This window comes from Myxocyprinus asiaticus, chromosome 50 (assembly GCF_019703515.2).
Source record: "Myxocyprinus asiaticus isolate MX2 ecotype Aquarium Trade chromosome 50, UBuf_Myxa_2, whole genome shotgun sequence".
NCBI classification, from domain to species: Eukaryota; Metazoa; Chordata; class Actinopteri; order Cypriniformes; family Catostomidae; genus Myxocyprinus; species Myxocyprinus asiaticus.
This window is the reverse complement of record NC_059393.1, coordinates 12,713,193-12,732,052: the sequence shown is the minus strand read 5'-3', so window position 1 is coordinate 12,732,052 and position 18,860 is coordinate 12,713,193. Positions and strand designations below refer to the sequence as shown.

Below are 18,860 nucleotides of genomic sequence, written 5' to 3'. Positions count from 1 at the left end.
TTGACCCATATTTGTCTTCTCTATTTTAGAGCTGGTCACTGATTAATTGTTTGAATGTCGTGTGACACCACAGAGCATCTGTCCCTCCTCTGTTTCCATGACAACCTGAATGAAGACTTCTGATGTCCTGACACTGGTGTCCACCTCTCTGGCAGGTAAGGCCTCATGCCAGTTCTGCTCCCATCTGTCAATAAGGTTCCATTCTGGGTTGAAGTTTATTTGACATATTGGAAAGAAAATCCATTGGCTTCCCCCACAATGATACAAAAGTGATACCTAACCCTTCCTCTGAGCTCAACAATATACACTGATCTTAGTAAGTAATATTCTGCCTTAAAAGCCTTAAAATCACGACTCCTGTGATGCCATTGCAATATACAAAACGACTATAAAGATGGTTATACTGATGTGAGAAAGAAAAGGCAAATCACAATTCTGTATGATATTATTATATTGTCATTATTGATGGTTCGATTTTGATTTATTGAACAAACATTCTAACACTGTAAGCCTATGGGACATTTTCAAACTTGGATCTTAAATTTCTCAAGTATTTAAAAACAAAAGCAGTTTGAGCTTAATTAATTGTGGAAAATTGTAAAGAGGAAGAGTTAAAAGAAGTAAGCACTGTTACTTCTTTAGCTTCAAAACAAGTTACATTTTGAGGAGAAAGAGGGATCATCAAACAACAGCCCTCTGGTGGCCACCAAAAGAAGGATCTCTGTATCTCTTCAAGCTGACCTGTGTACTCTTGTCATCCTTTCACTCTCATAACATGACTCTCTGACTTTGCATGATTTGTTGTCTTTTGGGTGGTCCATGTATGCTCTTAGAGATATTGTGAGCATTGCTTTTTTCTCTCTCACTGGAAACAGAAATATAAAACCTGAGTATAAACAATTTAATTCACACTTGAGGCTAAACATGGAAATTTCCAGATTCCCAAAGGTGTGAATCAATTGAAGTGTACACAGAGCACAAGGCACCTCGTCACGGTCAAGACCAGCGGCCTGGGCCGCACACACATCGATTCCTTTTTTAAGAAACCTATAGGGAAGGGTGGAAATTATTGATAATTGGCAGGACTGTTAGCACTTTTCCACCGAAATTGCGATGGTTCTCGTGCTGAGCCGGTGCGCTGCTGGTTCACAGCTGGGGCAATCTGGAGCCTATCGTAAACCGGCTGCGCTTTTCCACTGACCTGAAAGCCGAACGGTGACATAACGAGTTACTGTCTATGTGGTAATTTCATGTGACTACCTCAAACATAACAAACATGGCACATCACAGCGTGTTTGTATACAGCTTTTACTCTTGTTTTTGAGGACATATTTAAACATACGGAGTAATGCAATCCATAGTTAGTGTACATTGCTCAGCAAGATCTACGCTAAAGATGACAGGTAATGTTATTACAATATATTGTATGAACTATGGCTAACATAGTTCATACAATATATTGTAACAACTATGTTGTTATAGAGTGAAGAAGTACTCCTTGCTGCAGGCAATAGCTACTGTTGTTGTTTGGGGAAACTGTACCATGGTGACGAAACATGATCCCGCCCTCTGTCCCCTGACGTAATCGAACAAGGTTTTCGGCCCCGGAACGGCCTTTTCTGCGATGGAAATGCGTGGAACAGTTCGAGAATTTGCACCAGGCCAGGAACCCGCACCCGAACCATGTCGGTGGAAAAGGGCTATGTATGAACCAGCATAGTGTCAACTGTGATACATCCCATGGTGCCATGATCACTCTCAGCAGTGAGTCTGATGGCCATTTCAGTGTGGGGTTTTCTCATCTGTTCAGGGTGTCTCCAGTGCTGAGGTCTTCACATGATGATTCAATTTGACTTTTTCAATTTGAAAACCTTTTCCGTGATGTTTCTCCAGGGTTATACTTTATACACATAGTTTATCACTATGACTAATGCTGATTTGAACAATCCCCTAACCTTAAGTACTAATTCTGATTTGAACAATCCCCTAACCATAAGTATTAAACTTTGGCATCCGACACATTTGTACCTCAGCTCATGCAGCTTGAGAAGGGTTGTGCTATTGCCTTTCTTAAGTGATTGAACATACGATTTTTGCCTTGCAATTGATAAAGTGGGTGAAAAAATAACATAGGATTACATTTTTGCACGGGTAAGCACCACTCACATTTTTATTAGAAAATATAAATGTTACCAGTGGATCATTGGTGCCTTGTAATAATGGCTTTGAAACATATATCTTTAAATTAGGGTGTTCCTTCAACTTTTGTCCAACAAAAAATTGTCCAACAGTATATGTACACTGATCACTATGTACATATACAGTGGTGTGAAAAAGTGTTTGCCCCTTCCTGATTTCTTATTTTTTTACATGTTTGTCACACTTAAATGTTTCAGATCATCAAACAAGTTTAAATATTAGTCAAAGATAACACAAGTAAACACAAAATGCAGTTTTTAAATGAAGGTTGTTATTATTAAGGGAAAACAAAATCCAAACCTACATGGCCCTGTGTGAAAAAGTGATTGCCCCCTAAACCTAATAACTGGTTGGGTCACCCTTAGCAGCAACAACTGCAATCAAGCGTTTGCGATAACTTGCAATGAGTCTTTTACAGCGCTGTGGAGGAATTTTGGCCCACTCATCTTTGCAGAATTGTTGTAATTCAGCCACATTGGAGGGTTTTCGAGCATGAACTGCCTTTTTAAGGTCATGCCACAGCATCTCAATAGGATTCAGGTCAGGACTTTGACTAGGCCACTCCAAAGTCTTCATTTTGTTTTTCTTCAGCCATTCAGAGGTGGACTTGCTGGTGTGTTTTGTATAATTGTCCTGCTGCAGAACCCAAGTTCGCTTCAGCTTGAGGTCACGAACAGATGGCCGGACATTCTCCTTCAGGATTTTTTGGTAGACAGCAGAATTCATGGTTCCATTTATCACAGCAAGTCTTCCAGGTCCTGAAGCAGCAAAACAGCCCCAGACCATCACACTACCACCACCATATTTTACTGTTGGTATGATGTTCTTTTTCTGAAATGCAGTGTTACTTTTACGCCAGATGTAATGGGACACACACCTTCCAAAAAGTTCAACTTTTGTCTCGTCAGTCCACAGAGTATTTTCCCAAAAGTCTTGGGGATCATCAAGATGTTTTCTGGCAAAACTGAGACGAGTCTTAATGTTCTTTTTGCTCAGCAGTGGTTTTCGTCTTGGAACTCTGCCATGCAGGCCATTTTTGCCTGGTCTCTTTCTTATGGTGGAGTCATGAACACACCTTAACTGAGGCAAGTGAGGCCTGCAGTTCTTTGGATGTTGTTGTGGGGTCTTTTGCGACCTCTTGGATGAGTCGTCGCTGCGCTCTTGGGGTAATTTTGGTCGGCCGGCCACTCCTGGGAAGGTTCACCACTGTTCCATGTTTTTTTGTGGATAATGGCTCTCACTGTGGTTCTCTGGAGTCCCAAAGCTTTAGAAATGGCTTTATAACCTTTTCCAGACTGATATATCTCAATTACTTTCTTTCTCATTTGTTCCTGAATTTCTTTGGATCTCGGCATGATGTCTAGCTTTGGAAGATCTTTTGGTCTACTTCACTTTGTCAGGCAGGTCCTATTTAAGTGATTTCTTGATTGAGAACAGGTGTGGCAGTAATCAGGCCTGGGTGTGGCTAGAGAAATTGAACTCAGGTGTGATAAACCACAGTTATGTTTTAACAGGTGGGGCAAACACTTTTTCACACAGGGCCATGTAGGTTTGGATTTTGTTTTCCCTTAATAATAACAACCTTCATTTAAAAACTGCATTTTGTGTTTACTTGTGTTATCTTTGACTAATATTTAAACTTGTTTGATGATCTGAAACATTTAAGTGTGACAAACATGCAAAAAAAATAAGAAATCAGGAAGGGGGCAAACACTTTTTCACACCACTGTATAATTATGTCATTTTTGTCATTATTTTATCCTGAGAGTTCTGAGAGTATCATTCTGATGATAATTTCTATACAGTGTCATTTCCATTTTTAGTGTCACATCTTAAACTCTGTATTGTGTTTAATATAATTCTATGGTGAAAATGGTTAAGTGATGGAAATTAAATTTTTTAAGGAATAGTTCACCCAAAAATGAAAATTCCCCCTTTATTTACTTACCCTGATGCCATCCCAGATGTGTATGACTGTATTTCTTCAGCAGATTTTTCAACAGATTTTTAGAAGAAGATAGAGCTCTGTCAGGTCCTTATAATGCAAGTAAACGGGTGCCAGCATATTGACAGACCAAAAGTCACATTTAGGCAGCATAAAAGTAATCCACACGACTCCAGTCACTCAATGAATGTCTTCTGAAGCGAATTGATAGGTTTATATAAGAAACAAGTCGATAATTAAAATGTTTTTAACTTTAAATCGGCGCTTCCATCCAGGGCTTTGATGCTGTTTGAAATGAACTAACTCTCACGCGTGACGTTTGTTCTTCTGTTGTAAATAAGCGCTGCTTCTGAATTTTCGTGTGAACTCGCCGATACGCTTACATCACGCGACAGCTACGTGAAACGTCAACTGCTGGCAGGAAGCGATTTTTAAAGGATAATAATGTTTTAATTATAAATTCATTTTTTACACAAACATATCGATTTGCTTCAGAAGACATTCGTTGATCAACTGGAGTCGCATGGATTACTTTTATGCTGCCTAAATGTGACTTTTAGACCGTCAAAGTGCTGGCACCCATTTAGTTCCATTATAAGGACCTGACAGAGCTCTATCTTCTTCTAAAAATCTGCATTTGTGTTCTGTTGAAGAAAGACAGTCATACAGATTTGGGATGGCATCAGGGTAAGTGAATAATGAGAGAATTTTCATTTTTGGGTGAACTTTTCCTTTAATCTTTTTGACATATGATGCCAGACTCCTTTGTCCTGCTAAGACTAATTTCATAGCTAATATTTTATGTATCTTAAATACAGACAATTGAATAATATTTTACATTTTTTTTGCATTATTTGGCTTAATTACAGCTTGATTGGAAATAATGGCAAAATAAAAATATTCTGCTCACAATGTAATATTTACCCTGAATTTTCTCTGCTTTCTTTAAACATCACTTGTTTCATCTCAAGTGTGCTCTTCACTTGCACTTTTGTCGATGATTAACAAGTATACTAACTTTTGAAAAAAACTATTAGGAGCAAAAATGTTTGGTGTGGTGAAAATGACACGACAACTGTGGCACAGTTGTAATTTGAGTTTTTACTTAGATTTTCATAGTTTTAAACAATAATAATTGGTATCTTGAATTTTCATCATTAAATATTGAAACTCTTGGTCTGTGAAAATGCTGTTAAACAGTTAAAACAATACAATTTTCAAAAGTACAGAAAATAAGTACATCAGGCTTCGTCCAGGAGTGGGTTTGGCTATTAGCAATAATTAATAATTATCAAAGATAATTATTAATTATGAAAATCAATAGAACATTGATTAGAATCAGCATTAGCTTCATCCTTAATCCTTCAAAGATAACTTTCAATGATCAAAATCAATAGACTACTAATAAGGATTAATATTGCCGGGGCACCACCCTGGAATCAGGGACTAATAACCAGACAGTATAGCAGTCTTAATATAGGATTGTCCCCTTAGGAAAGTCGACGCCGAAGAACATCGACATTCAAAAGCAAAACAATGAAGGCTTGAATCCGAGCACTGATATCCCCTGCCAGCCCTTGGCACAGGTGCATGCAGAACAATACCAAAACACTTCTCTTTTAAGTATAACAAAGTTTATTGATGCAGTAATATCAATTAATAATAAACACAATGCAGTCGATAAACTTCCGACTTCCAACAACAAACTAATCAGTAACATGATTAGATATGGTAACAGATAAGCCTATGATACATGAGAGGTGGGTAGAGATATGTGTGTGTGTGTGTGAATGGGTGTATGTGTGTGTGTTTGCGTGCAAGGAGAGAAGGAGTGCACAAAATGGCGGATGTGGCTCTCGTTGAGAGTGTGTCATGTAAGGTTTCCGGCCAGAGAATGTGGGCACGAATGTGGGCGGAGAGACTGGTTAATGGCGTCTGCCTGCTTAACACGTATCTCCACTGGTACGATAACTTGGGGACAAAGCTGGGCTCTATCGCCAAGTTATCTGTTCGCCAAATGTGTGTGCGGGTATGTTTGTGAGGGGTCATGTGGGTTTGCTGTTAGTACGAGAGAGAGAGAAAAAAATAACGGTAACGAAGCCAGTTTAGCGATCGTGGGAGAGATGGCAATCGTTAGTTTTATCACTCAGAGACGCTGTGAACGGCTCATGATGGTTCTATAATGGATAAACTCAGTGTGCCGGTCTCACCTGCGATGGTAGAAATGCACAAACAGCCCAACGTGGTTGGACGACAACAGAGCAAATCTCATTTGTGGTAACTGTAAGTTACAATAATACCTTGAGTATTATTAGCAGCAATGAGCAGACTCGGCGGTCCATAAACTGTACAAGCAACAACCTTGACACACAAGAATAACACACTATAATAATCTATCTCTGCCCAGATGAGTCTCGAAACTCAGGTGATGACGGGAGGCCGTTTCCTCGCTCTGTCGGCGGGCGGTACAGCGGCTGATTCTTGGTGGGTTGGCAGAGATATCAGCGAAGTTGACTCGGTTGAAGAAGGAAGAGAAATCTTCTTTCTTCACTTCTGCAGGCAAAAGGGTGAGACGCGGATTGCTCGGCAATCTCTTTCGGATCCGTTAGCGTGCTCGGTGAAACACGAAGAATCTTGGCTCATCCAGCAAGATGGAGATTGTATGGCCAAAGTTCAGGTACGTACATTACTTCCTTGGGCAACAAGGCTACGCCTGGGAGCAGCAGGGCTGCAACTAGACACGGCGCATACTGTCGCTGGAAGCAAGCTTAGGATGAATCTCAGGAGCTTTATACTCTTGATGACATCATGGTTGAGGGACGCATTCTGTCGTGCGTTTCATCCAATAGGAATTGAGAGTTCGATCCTTCAGAATCTCACACCTAGGTGTAAAGTGAACAAGGCTTGATGGGATCTGTAGTCTGTTTGGACTCCCTTTGATTGATTTTGCCACTGTTTGGCTTTGAGTGTTCCTACAGACCTCAGTCAGGCTTTATGACTCTGTGTAGGCCTGCCTTTGTCTCCAGTCTGAGCACATGAGGCCCAAAACCTGTAAAAAGTTTCCAATTCAGCTTTAATGTTAACTTCATATAGGCTAAAAAAAAAAAAGACAGAAAAAGTTTAAATCTGTTTGTTTTAATAAAAATCAACCCCTGGAACAATTGCCTGAAGTTGAAGGAACATTATTTTATTTTCATTATGTACTTTTGTGTGTGTGTGTGTGAGAAAGTATTTATTAGTTTATCACAACATTTTCTGACCTCAGACGACATCAATACCCTCAACCCAGAGCAGGATTGGTGGGCTAGCAAGTATGATCAGATATGTAATGAGAGCCCTCTCGCCCTTATTGCACTGTACCAGGTGGCCAGTCACAAACCCATGGACATGGACTAGAGCCATTCTGGAACCTTTATGAACTTCCGCCAGTGTGTCAATCACTAAGTGAATGGCAGGGCTTCCTGTTTTGGCCATGTGAGGTTACAGCTGCTGTCAGCCACAGGACCTCACGCTAGTCGTGTTTCTCTCTCCCTCTCCCACACACACGCACACACACAATTTTAGCCCCACTGGGATCTCCTGACTTGCAAGCTCTTCACACATCAGCGGAGGTGCTGCACTGATTCCTGTTTTAATTCACACCTGCATGGTGTTGTCAGGGCTTTTTGCCTGGCCACACGAGAGGTCAATCTTGCTTCAGTTAAAGTTAATTAAACATTTTTGGTGCCAAGAGAAAGAAAATGAAACTGAAAAGCTATTGAAAGAGAGCAAAGAGGCTTCAACTGTAAAATAATAGATGAAAATTTGTATTTTTTGTGTTTGTCAATAATACCTCATTAGTCTCTATGTGACTGTGTTGTATGTCTGGGCTTTTAGATCTTGTCTAGCAACCTGTGCTATTTTTTTATACCTTTAATTCAGTTTTTGTTATGTAGTCTCAACAGCAAAAAACTAAAAAGAAAATCTGTGCAATTAAATTTTTCAGGCTTCCCACAGTCACTGAAAACCTAGAAATATTAGAGAATTTTAAAATTTTGATTCCCAGGCCTGGAAAATAATTAAACCTTTAAAAGTAATGGAGATTTCCATATTGAATATAATTTTTTTTTGTTTTTGAAAAATGTTTGCGCAAAATGCACATAAATTCTCATCAACATAAAGTACTTTTATACACAGTATAAATGCAAAATAATATGAGTTTCTCAAATACCTTTCACTATAAGAAAATATCACAAGCAAATAAGCCTTCAAAAATAGTGGGCTAAATTCAGGCTAATCAGGTGCAGAACAAGCAAAAGAACTGAACAGAACCTGTCCTGAAAAATATGTGAAATATAATTTTTTTTTTATAATTTGTCATCAATATAATCACATTTTAACTTTTTAAAAATCTAAAAATTCAACATTGCATAGTGATTCACCTCAGTCTGGGTGGCAGAGGACAAATCCCAGTTGCCTCTGTGTCTGAGACAGTCAACCTACACATCTTATCATGTGGCTTGTTGAGCGTGTTGCCACAGAGACATAGTGTGTGTGGAGGCTTCACACCATCCACCGTGGCAACCACGCTCAACTCACCACGCACCCCACCGAGAACGAACCACATTATAGTGATCACGAGGAGGTTATGTGACTCTACCCATGTAACTCTACCCTCCCTAGCAACCGGGCCAATTTGGTTGCTTAGGCTGGAGTCACTCAGCACACCCTGGGATTCAAACTAGCGAGCTAGCGAACTCCAGGGGTGGTAGCCAGTGTCTTTACCACTGAGCTACCCAGGCCCCCGGTGTTTTTGAAATGCTCTCCATCCACACTGCCATTTTCAAGCATTTTCCAAAAGTCGCTCGTCCACACTGAAACATATGAAAACGGCTAAATCCCCTTACTGTGCATGCGAAAATCACCGTTGCATGTATGGTATGAAATGCAATTGTCCTCATGTTCTGTCGCCGGACACCAATTCTGAGTAAACTTCCTGTCGCATTTGAAGGAATGCAATGTGAAGGTTGTATAAAGTAAGATTTATCTTTAACAACACTATCAAAGTGAATATCAGGCACAACTGCACCGCTATAACACTGGCCGCCATCTTGATGGTTTTGGTTGACTGCGTCACGTGACGTCATCGTTTTCAGATATGTCTGTTTTCGCAGTCCACATTACAACACGAAGATGGCGTTTTTAAATGTATCCACTTGGGAGAGCGCTTTCAAAAACAGTTTTTGCTGACAAAAATGCTGTCTCTGTGGGGACGGAATGCCAAAACGTAGAAAAAAATATGTGTTTTCAAATGAAAATTTATTAGTGTGGATATGGCCCGCGTTTACATTCATTCGTATAACAAGCGCTATAACGGTACTGTCACTTCAAGAGTTTAACATGCATCTCACAGTCTCACAAAGGTGTTCCGATGTTGTATCGAATTGTGTTCCCCGTCAGAATCTGATAGGGTATGGGGTTATGGTTAGGGTTAGGGTAGGTAGGGAGTGTGGGTTAGGGTTAAGGTTGGTAGGGTACAGTAGGGTAGGGTAGGGTTAGGCTTAGGTTTGTGCATGGGGGAACACATTCTGACATGTTACCTTCAGATACTGTTCAATACAGATCTGCTGGGGGGAAACAGATCCCGACGGGGAAACGGAGTTCGGCACAACACCGGTTCAGTTATTAACGACAGACAAGTCTCATTTTATTTAGCCCAACCGTGCTATTTGTTATTAAATAAATAGTTATTTTTACTTTTTTATCTGGCTGTAAAGAACAGAAAGGATTTTAAAAGACACATTATTATGAAAGTTGAGTGTGGTATTTCATATTTGGACACATATTACACGGAAGAAATGGACTGTTTATATCTCAAGCCCTTTTAACAAAACAAGGCAATTTTCCAGGTATTCCAGTACTTGCATTTCTAAAAGCTAAATTCAAGCACTTTAAGCACTTCAAGGACCTTGTGAACAGTGTAGGAAAAATGCGCAGTAGGGGAAAAACAAGCGATAGAGAGATTAGGATGTTTAACGGGTCATTTCATTTATGATCACATGGACAGAAAACAATGTTTCAAATTTCGAAATATCGAGTTTTGCCTCAATATGGTTCATCATTTTTTTATTTTGCGATATATCGAAACTCGATATATCGTCTCATCCCTAATTAGTATTAGTTGAAAATAATATTTAAATAGTACGTTTTGAAGTGACATTGAAAAGTATTTTTTCCTGGTTTGGGATGCATGTTTAATGCCATTCACCATTTGCCATAGTGATGCCAACTGTGAGGGCAGTAAAACATGTGGCACATTACCACCCTACTCCATCACATCTGCTGCCTCATTCTCCTCATGAGTTCAGGTGTTAGATGCTTTGCAGCATTTTGATTGACAAACTGTTGTGAAAGAAAGTAACCTGGCAAGGTGATTCCACCTCTACTATGATAATCAATTTAGAAAAGGCAGAATATGCCCTCACTGCCTGTACTAATTGATAATTTGATTTATTTATTGCAAATAGAGTTGCAAAATTCCAGGAATTTTCAAAGTTGGAAACTTTCCATGGGAATTAACGGGAATATATGGGAATTAATGGGAATTAATGGGAATAAACTGGAAATTTGCAAAATTGCAAGTTAGCCTATAACAGGGAACTTAAATTTAGTTGGAAAAAAAACATCTTGCAGCATAATCTTGGTTAAAACAACCAGATTTAATGCAAATTCAGTTGAATTTCAATCGCATGCACACAGCACACTACTTACTGCAGGCTACTTACTACAGCAGGACTACTGAAGCCACACTACTGCATTTGAGCCCAAGGACTACATCCAGTCAAGTAAGTTTTGATGATATTACTAGGGTAAATATATTTGATCTATGGTATATACTAAATCAAAATGTGTTTATACAGAAAGCCAGATCCAAGGATGTCTAATACTAAGAAAAAGCTCTAATAATATTTGCGATTTAAATTTAGCTTGCAATAAATTTAGTTTCGTCAGGGTACACGGTTACTTTTCAAAACTTGATCCGACACTGAATGCTCAAACAGCCTAATTTACACTTAGAAAACTCCCGATGTTGCTATAACAATGCAAAAAGCACTTACCAATTTGCTTACTTGTCAGCAAGATCTCGCACTCTTCGCTTTCAAATTACGTACATCACTTAAAGCGTGATTGCGTCACTCAAGGCCAGCTAGAAGGCCTGGACTGGGACATATCCTAAAGACCACACCCACAAAGAACAAATAAATCAATCTGATTGGCTGATGAATCTGACAATCTGGCTTTAGATACCCATTCATTTGCACTGTTGAGGGATTCTGAAGAAATTCTGAAGACCTGACGGGGTGGAGCTTAGACTCAAGCGCTGCTTCGGCTTCGGGCATGCGATCTGTGAAACAGTTGTCACACTTTGCTTGCAAGCATAGTGGAATAAATTCTGCTTGTATAAACTTTTTGTTTTTTGCTATTCGTTTGTGGATGAATTAGGAGTGGAAACGATTGAAAATACATAGGCAAAAAGGTCAATGAGAATGAAAGGATGAAAAAATATTTATTTATTTGGCATGTTACGCCAGCAGAGAAGGCTTTGCTGGCCCTGAGAAATCGCCACTGAGTGTGATTAATTATATGAAAAATAACACATTAAAAATGTGCAATTTGTATGCAAAAAATCATGACATTAATTTTTTCCATAAAAAATTGATTTTCAACGATAATTTGTAAACCTTTAAAGACAAACCAACCGGCTCCAAGGTTGATTATCGATGGTGTATGCTTCCGTTGAAGCCATCAGTCTGTGTTATTTCAACTTCATTTCAACTTGAAAATTATGCTTGATAGTGGAATTCCTGGTGAACAAGGAATTACCCATGGTCTAGCAGAGAAAGATCAATCAATCAGAGAACCCCTGCCAAGAAAGCACACCAAACAATTCCAGCAGCGACTGCCCAATCCCATGACATACTGTGAATGACGCAAAGGAGTCGGTCTCCCTTCACCCTCAAACTACTTATCTATTTGTACATATCAGAATATTTCTCAATAAACATAAACTATATTGTTTCTATACTTATAAACAACAATTTAAAATCAACAGTTTTATAATTTCCATTCCTTTATATTCGATTACGTCATTCACAATGCTTTATAGGATTGTAGTTCGTGTCCTCGTGAAAGATGATAAGCACACTTGTACCTTTGTCTTTTTGACCGATTTTCAAAAACTTTTTTGCTTCAAAACAAAGTTTGTAATGTTGTGATTCACCTCAGAGCTGGTTCCTTTTTATTCATGGCTTAGAACTCTTTTTTGAAGGATTTTATGAAAAGTCTTTGGAAAAATGAATGGGGAAAATACATCCTTAACCCAGGCAGCTGAAAAAGTGGGCAGGCACTGTTGCGCTCTGTTAGGAATATTCCTACCATCAGAGCAATTCAAGCTTGAATACTACCTATTTTCAGCAGGGGGCAGTGAGCAAAATTCCAGTTGTATGGGCAACGCAAAGCTGCACAGACAGCAAACCACACATTGGCTAGCTTGACACTAGCAACAGCACAAGATGAGGACACATGCTGGCCTTCGAACACAGCTGGAAGGAGTACAATTCTGAATGCAGGGATCTCGAGACGTGTTTTTCTAAGTTTCAAACTTTTTTAACTTGAAACAGCGACCTAGAAACACAGTGTTTATCATGCGACACAACCAAAGTGACAAAGCATACTTCTGACACGTGTACATTGACACGTCCTTAGAAAAGGCTTTATAATAAAATCTATCTCGGACAGATTGAAGAATAAAAAAAGTTTTGAACGTGTTGAACTTTCAGTCCCACAAACAATACTCCAATATAAAGAGGCATTTAACAGAAAAACAATGACAAATATTTCAAACCTCAGAGTGCAGATAGGTTCACCTCTCCCACACTCTTTGAACGGCCAGACACTGAGTCCATTGTTTCACCTGAAACAATTTGTATTGAATCTTCACCATGTTGTCTTTTTATTTTCGCTGTCCATCTGGGACCTGAGTGTTAATATGCCATCACTGCAGCTCACATCCTCGCTAAACACTGCAACCGATGTGGTTTCCTGTGGCTTGGGGGGCATCGCCAGCAGGACACTTGCTCCTACTAATCTATCAGCAAAGAAAGGAAGAGAGGCTCAGAGCTGTTATGTCACTCTGGCACGGCCACCTGAGCGCCTGTGACTAACTCTACAGTACAGGAAGAAAAAAGCCAGACCACAAACATCGGCAGCTCAGATCACAAAGGCCCATTAAAGAAGGCTGCAGGACATACATATGTGAACAACAGAGATTGTTTTTGTAGAGGCCTTTTTTCCCTCTACAACCATCTCTGCAGTGTCTTTTAAAGGAACAATACTCACCCACATGTCATTTCAAACTTGTATGACTTTTTTCTACCATATAATAGAAAAGAAGAAGAGTCTTGAAGAATGTTCATGCTGCTCTTGTGTGCTCTTTTCCGCTTCTCAGAAATGTAGTTAAATATCTGTAATTGAGGTTGAGTTAATGGCAGAATTTTTATTTTGGGGTTAACTTAATGGTACTCTTAGATTTACTAATGCTTGTAGCTTAAGCCACAATGTCCTGAATGTGTCTTTGTGAATGGATGTGAAACGTTGGAGATAAAAAAAAAGAGAAAAATTGAAAAAGGTCATCCTGGTGTCATCGGTACAGAGACGAAATGTTAATTAATCACCACTCTGGGGAATATATTGTCTATTCATCTCCCCTAGTCCTGTCTCCTCACATGGGTATGGAATGTATCACTGGACTGGTTGGGTGTGTGATGGACATTTCCCTTAGTGGTGTGGGTGGATTGGAGAGTGACACCTACTTCCACCCCACTGGAGAGGAAGTTCCTATCAGAACACAACAGGAAAGGAAAAAAGGAAAACAAACTGACATCTTTTCACTGATGAAGTCACTTCCTACAGTCCTTGTATTGACCCTAGTCTATCCATCCACCCACCACCCAGACAGAACTTAAATTCAGTTTCTTGCTATAGTGAACTAATTAGCAGTAAATAGAAGGTAGCTTTTTGGGTCAGGATTAGCAGGTCTTTAAATTGCTGTATGTGTGTGTGTGTGTGTGTGTGTATATATATATATATATATATATATATATATATATATATATATATATATATATATATATACTGTATATACATAGATAAAGATAGATCTTTTTCAGTTTGTTCTCAACTGGCGAGGTTGTGACCTAAAAACTGGTAGTGGCTCTGTTCTGATTTGGTCGTGGGCAGCAAGGAAAAAACAGTGAGCACATTTACATGCACATTCTTACATCGATCATGCCTAATAAGCCAACAACATGTAAGGTCATGTAAATACCTTAAACTGCTTTCTTTTTTTGAGATAAGGTTGTAAACCTTAACCTAAACCATAAACTGAGATTTTTTTCCCGTTACCCCAATTTTGTGTTGCATGTACACATGCAGTGTTCACAGATGTTGTGCACATGACTGTTTACATTTTGTCTTTAAAAGCAGAGAATAATCTGATGATTTCAAGTCTCACTGGAAAAAAGTTTTTTTTTTTTTTTTTTTTTTGCATTGTCAAATTTCATGAATAAGCTGATTTTTTGTAATTATCAGCATATTGGTGTGCATGTAAGCCCGCTCAATGCTAAATGCAAAAATAAAATGCCACTAGCCAAAGAACTGCATGTAGTTAGGATAGCAAAGTAAATATCTTATTAACTTATCAACTTTTAAACGCTTCCCATATCTTTTGTTGTTGATGTCAAAAGCTTTACGCCTAAATCAAACTCTAAATACGTGTCAGCCAAGTTAGACAGATGCCAACATGAACAGGTTGCGTGAGAAGCTCTCATCCTCGAAAATATTGAAAACTATCCAAGGGACCTATGACCTAGACTATATTAAATATGGGGGTCATTTGCAAACATGAACCTGAGAATAAACATGATTTTGTGCTGTGAATTATTGGCTGCTGAAAGCGTGAAACGATCAAAATGTAAAATACATTTAGAAACTAATAACACACCAATTAATAATTCAGTCTTTGATTTCATGAACTTTTCTTGTTTAAGTTTGTGTGTAAATCATTTTGGTATTGCACTGCAGGGCCGTTTCTGAGAATAGGGGTGCTTTTAGCTTCATGATGTTGAAAAACCCTTTGAGTGTACCCTGTCACATCTAGGTACAACGATCTCCTTACAGTTACATTCTCCCTTCCTTTTCAGGCCACAAGGGGGCCTCCTATAACTGAGTAATTTAACCAGAACATAACATTTTTGCATATATATATATATATATATATATATATATATATATATATATATATATATATATATAAAGTAAGGTAGTTTATATATATATATATATATATATATATATATATATATATATATATATATAAAGTAAGGTAGTTTATATATATATATATATATATATATATATATATATATATATATATATATATATATATATATAAAAAATACCTTGCTTTGCAGGGCCCCCTGGTGGCTCGGCCGCTTTGACTGCTTATAGCTAGAAACTGCCCTGCCGTGTTGGATCGACACTTGATGTCCAATACAAATGTGCATCCTGAGGCAAAACCAGTTAAGAACCATTTATATATATGTAAATTGTCTGGTTCATTCACTCTTCTAGACAGCTATTAGAGTAAATGGGCGATTCTTAAGTGTGGCATTTTGGCCTTTGCATCGGCTCATATGTAACCGTGCGAAACAATAAGTTCTGGAAGGGCTGATCCATGTGCTGAAGAGCTGCTGACTTCTATCACCATTGTGCCCTTGCGCAAGACACTTAACCCCATGTTGCTCCTTTTGATTCTTTCCAGTTTCTAAAATCTAGCCAATCTGAAAATGTTAAACTCTCAGTTTCAAAAGTATTGCCACAAGACGTAAACAATACAGTATGTGCGTTAACATGATTTTAGTGTTATAAAATCGCTTACTAACTGTTTTCTGTGTAAAGTTCTATCCAGTTTAACAACTTTGTTGCCATAACGACGTAACTTTTAAACCCTTAAATGACTCTAAAAATGCCAGTTTAAACAACTTAAAAGCTCAAATAATACACAAGTTTTAACAGAAGAATTAATGCAAGTGCTTTTATAAAATTATAAGCTTCACATTTCTGCCTTTAAACACAAAATTGTCCCCATTCTCCTCCATTGTGTGTGACTCACTGTAACCTCGATTTTTGCTTTATTTTTAGAGAAAAGGAGGGACGAGTCACAATTATTTTTTGTGGTAATCAACATTGTACCACACATGTTGTCAATTGAGCTTGTATAGAACATTTCAAGCATGTAAACAATAACAAAGGAATTAGAGCGCTACTGGCCCTGAAGCATTTCCGGTATCATTACTGGATCCTTTAATTAAGGCTCTGAGTTAACCTATTTTCTCAAAGAACATCAAACGTTTACCTGAAGTGACTTATCCAGACATGTTGTTGATACTGAGCGTCAAGGCAAGGATTTCTTTTTTTGTGTTCCTAATTTGTAAGTCATCCACATTTTAATAATGACATTTCATGACAATCGTGCCAACGTAAGTAACATTAATTGTGTTAAAGTCACTATGAATGAAGCACCTCCCACTGTTGTTTTGAATGAGTATGATAACTAGTAGGAAATGTTCAAGGAACAAAGACGTCACTTCCTTAAACAGATGAATAGTCTTTGAAATGGTCTTTTGAACCCGGAATGCTGTATTGTACCTGCTTAAAACCCTACAGTATTGTTATAGTTGCATAATTATATCGGATATCAGGTTTCCACGAACCAACATCAGCATTCATGGATATCAATATCGTTGTTGAAGCATCCACAAAATACGATTGTTATGAATTCAAATGATTTTTGCTTCCCTGGAAACATTTGTCAACTTTATCTTTAAATGTTACCTTTTTATCGCAATGTTTATCTTGATTCTCAACATTTTAACTGGAATCTCAGAATGTTTAATCTTTATTCCTGGAATTCAGGATGCAGAAGTATTTTAAACCTGGCACTGCCAGTCACCGACATCAAGATGAGTTCATTCAAGGTCAGCAGTTGCTGCAAAATGTATGAAAAAAATGGGGTCTTTCCAAATGTTTCGACAAATGTAAAAGGACATTGTGGCTTTGCTTAAAGCTTGGCAAGGACTGTGTCAACAGCTCAGATGTTTCTCAGTTATTGGTTTTGTCTATTTGTGAAATTGATCTGTTAGCACCGTGTGAAGTTCTTGCCAACACACAGCTGGGACAAAGAAAATGAAAAAACGAATGCTTCCGTTCATGCTGAGAGTATTTTCCTGTTTACACCGAATGCAGGTCAGGGGTTTGAGCTAATGGCATTAGATGTGCAGTACAGGACAATGTTGTACTTTTTGTGTAATATTAGAACTACTTAAGTCAGAGTACTTATTTATCTATATAAAATCTCAATTAGAATCAATGCTTTAGAATTGCTGTCCATGTTAAAAGTGTATTTCATTAACCCTATTGTTAATACTAATACATGAATTAGATGAAAACACATATAATTGGTTTGGATGGTATACCTAACAAGACATGTCAGTCATCATTTACCTCCTAAACTTTTGTGAAATAAAACGTTTATGTTTAAAAAAAAAAAAAAAAAAAAAATGCTGAAAAAACCCCACGTGCCCAAAATTAAATTTGAACATAAAAACATTTAATGTCTTGTATGCCTCTTATAAGTCTGATTCAATAGAGGCAGATTAGACTAATGCTTAATTAAACAGCCTGCGCTCCCATAGAGTGGTGCTGTTGGTTAGCAGTGTGAAATGGCTCACAGGGGCTAGTGGTGGTCTCTTGGTGAAGTCATTAGAGGCTTGTGCCACACCCTTGATGAGTGGGTACCACTGCTCTCTCTCTCTCAGCTCATTGAAGATGCTCCCCCACTACATGAATCCATTATTCATGAATGCCAAAATTTTAATCTGACATGTATATCAAAGACAGTGTTTGGCTTCTGATCTTCCCATGTGTGTCCAGCGCTGACCAAAAATAAATTTTTTTTTTTAATGTGTCTCATTTAATTTCTTTTTTTTTTACTTACATTAAATTAATTTTTATCCACTTGAAAAGTAATTTTATCATAGCTTAACATGATCAGAACCATTTTAAAATGGTTTAGCAGCTACTCAAACTTGTATACCACTGAAGTATATAAACTGAAATTTGATTTAGTTATTACTGTCCTGCACCGGGGCTTAATCTGTCCATGATGTAATCTTATAATCTTATGTTCTACTTCTATTTTACCTTTTAGCAAGTGATAGCAGCCTTATACTGTCTACATAGAAAGCTTTCTTCTAAGAGAGCATCCTAACAGAAATAGAACATTATAACTGATTTGAAACACTCTACATAGACAAATAGCACTCAAATTAAGTTTTCAACTTGATACTTTGGTAAGCATTACATACAGTACATAGTGGAAAATGTATCATTTTTCATTTGATTCAATACATTTTTACAGGTACGTTATGGTATTTAATGAAGTAGTCAACATTTCTTTCAATTCATCTTTGAGGAAGTTTTTCATCGCAATGTTTTCTAGGACTGCATTCATGATGTAATACTGTCACCAGGAATGCATATTTTATTAACTCTACCCCCTAACCCAAACCCCAACCCTAAACCTGACCATCTGTGGAGTAAAAAAATAAAAATAATT

At 38.1% G+C, this 18,860-nt stretch overlaps 1 protein-coding gene across 1 annotated transcript in view; it reads left to right on the top strand.

Annotated features, from left to right (window-relative positions):
* Window positions 1-7,540, top strand: part of LOC127438889 (adhesion G-protein coupled receptor D2-like) — a 75,876-nt gene extending 68,336 nt beyond the window's left edge. Inside the window, 1 exon segment of the mRNA XM_051694800.1 lies at window positions 7,410-7,540. Coding sequence (XP_051550760.1) covers window positions 7,410-7,540 — 131 coding nt within the window.
* Window positions 7,541-18,860: the final 11,320 nt, after the last annotated feature.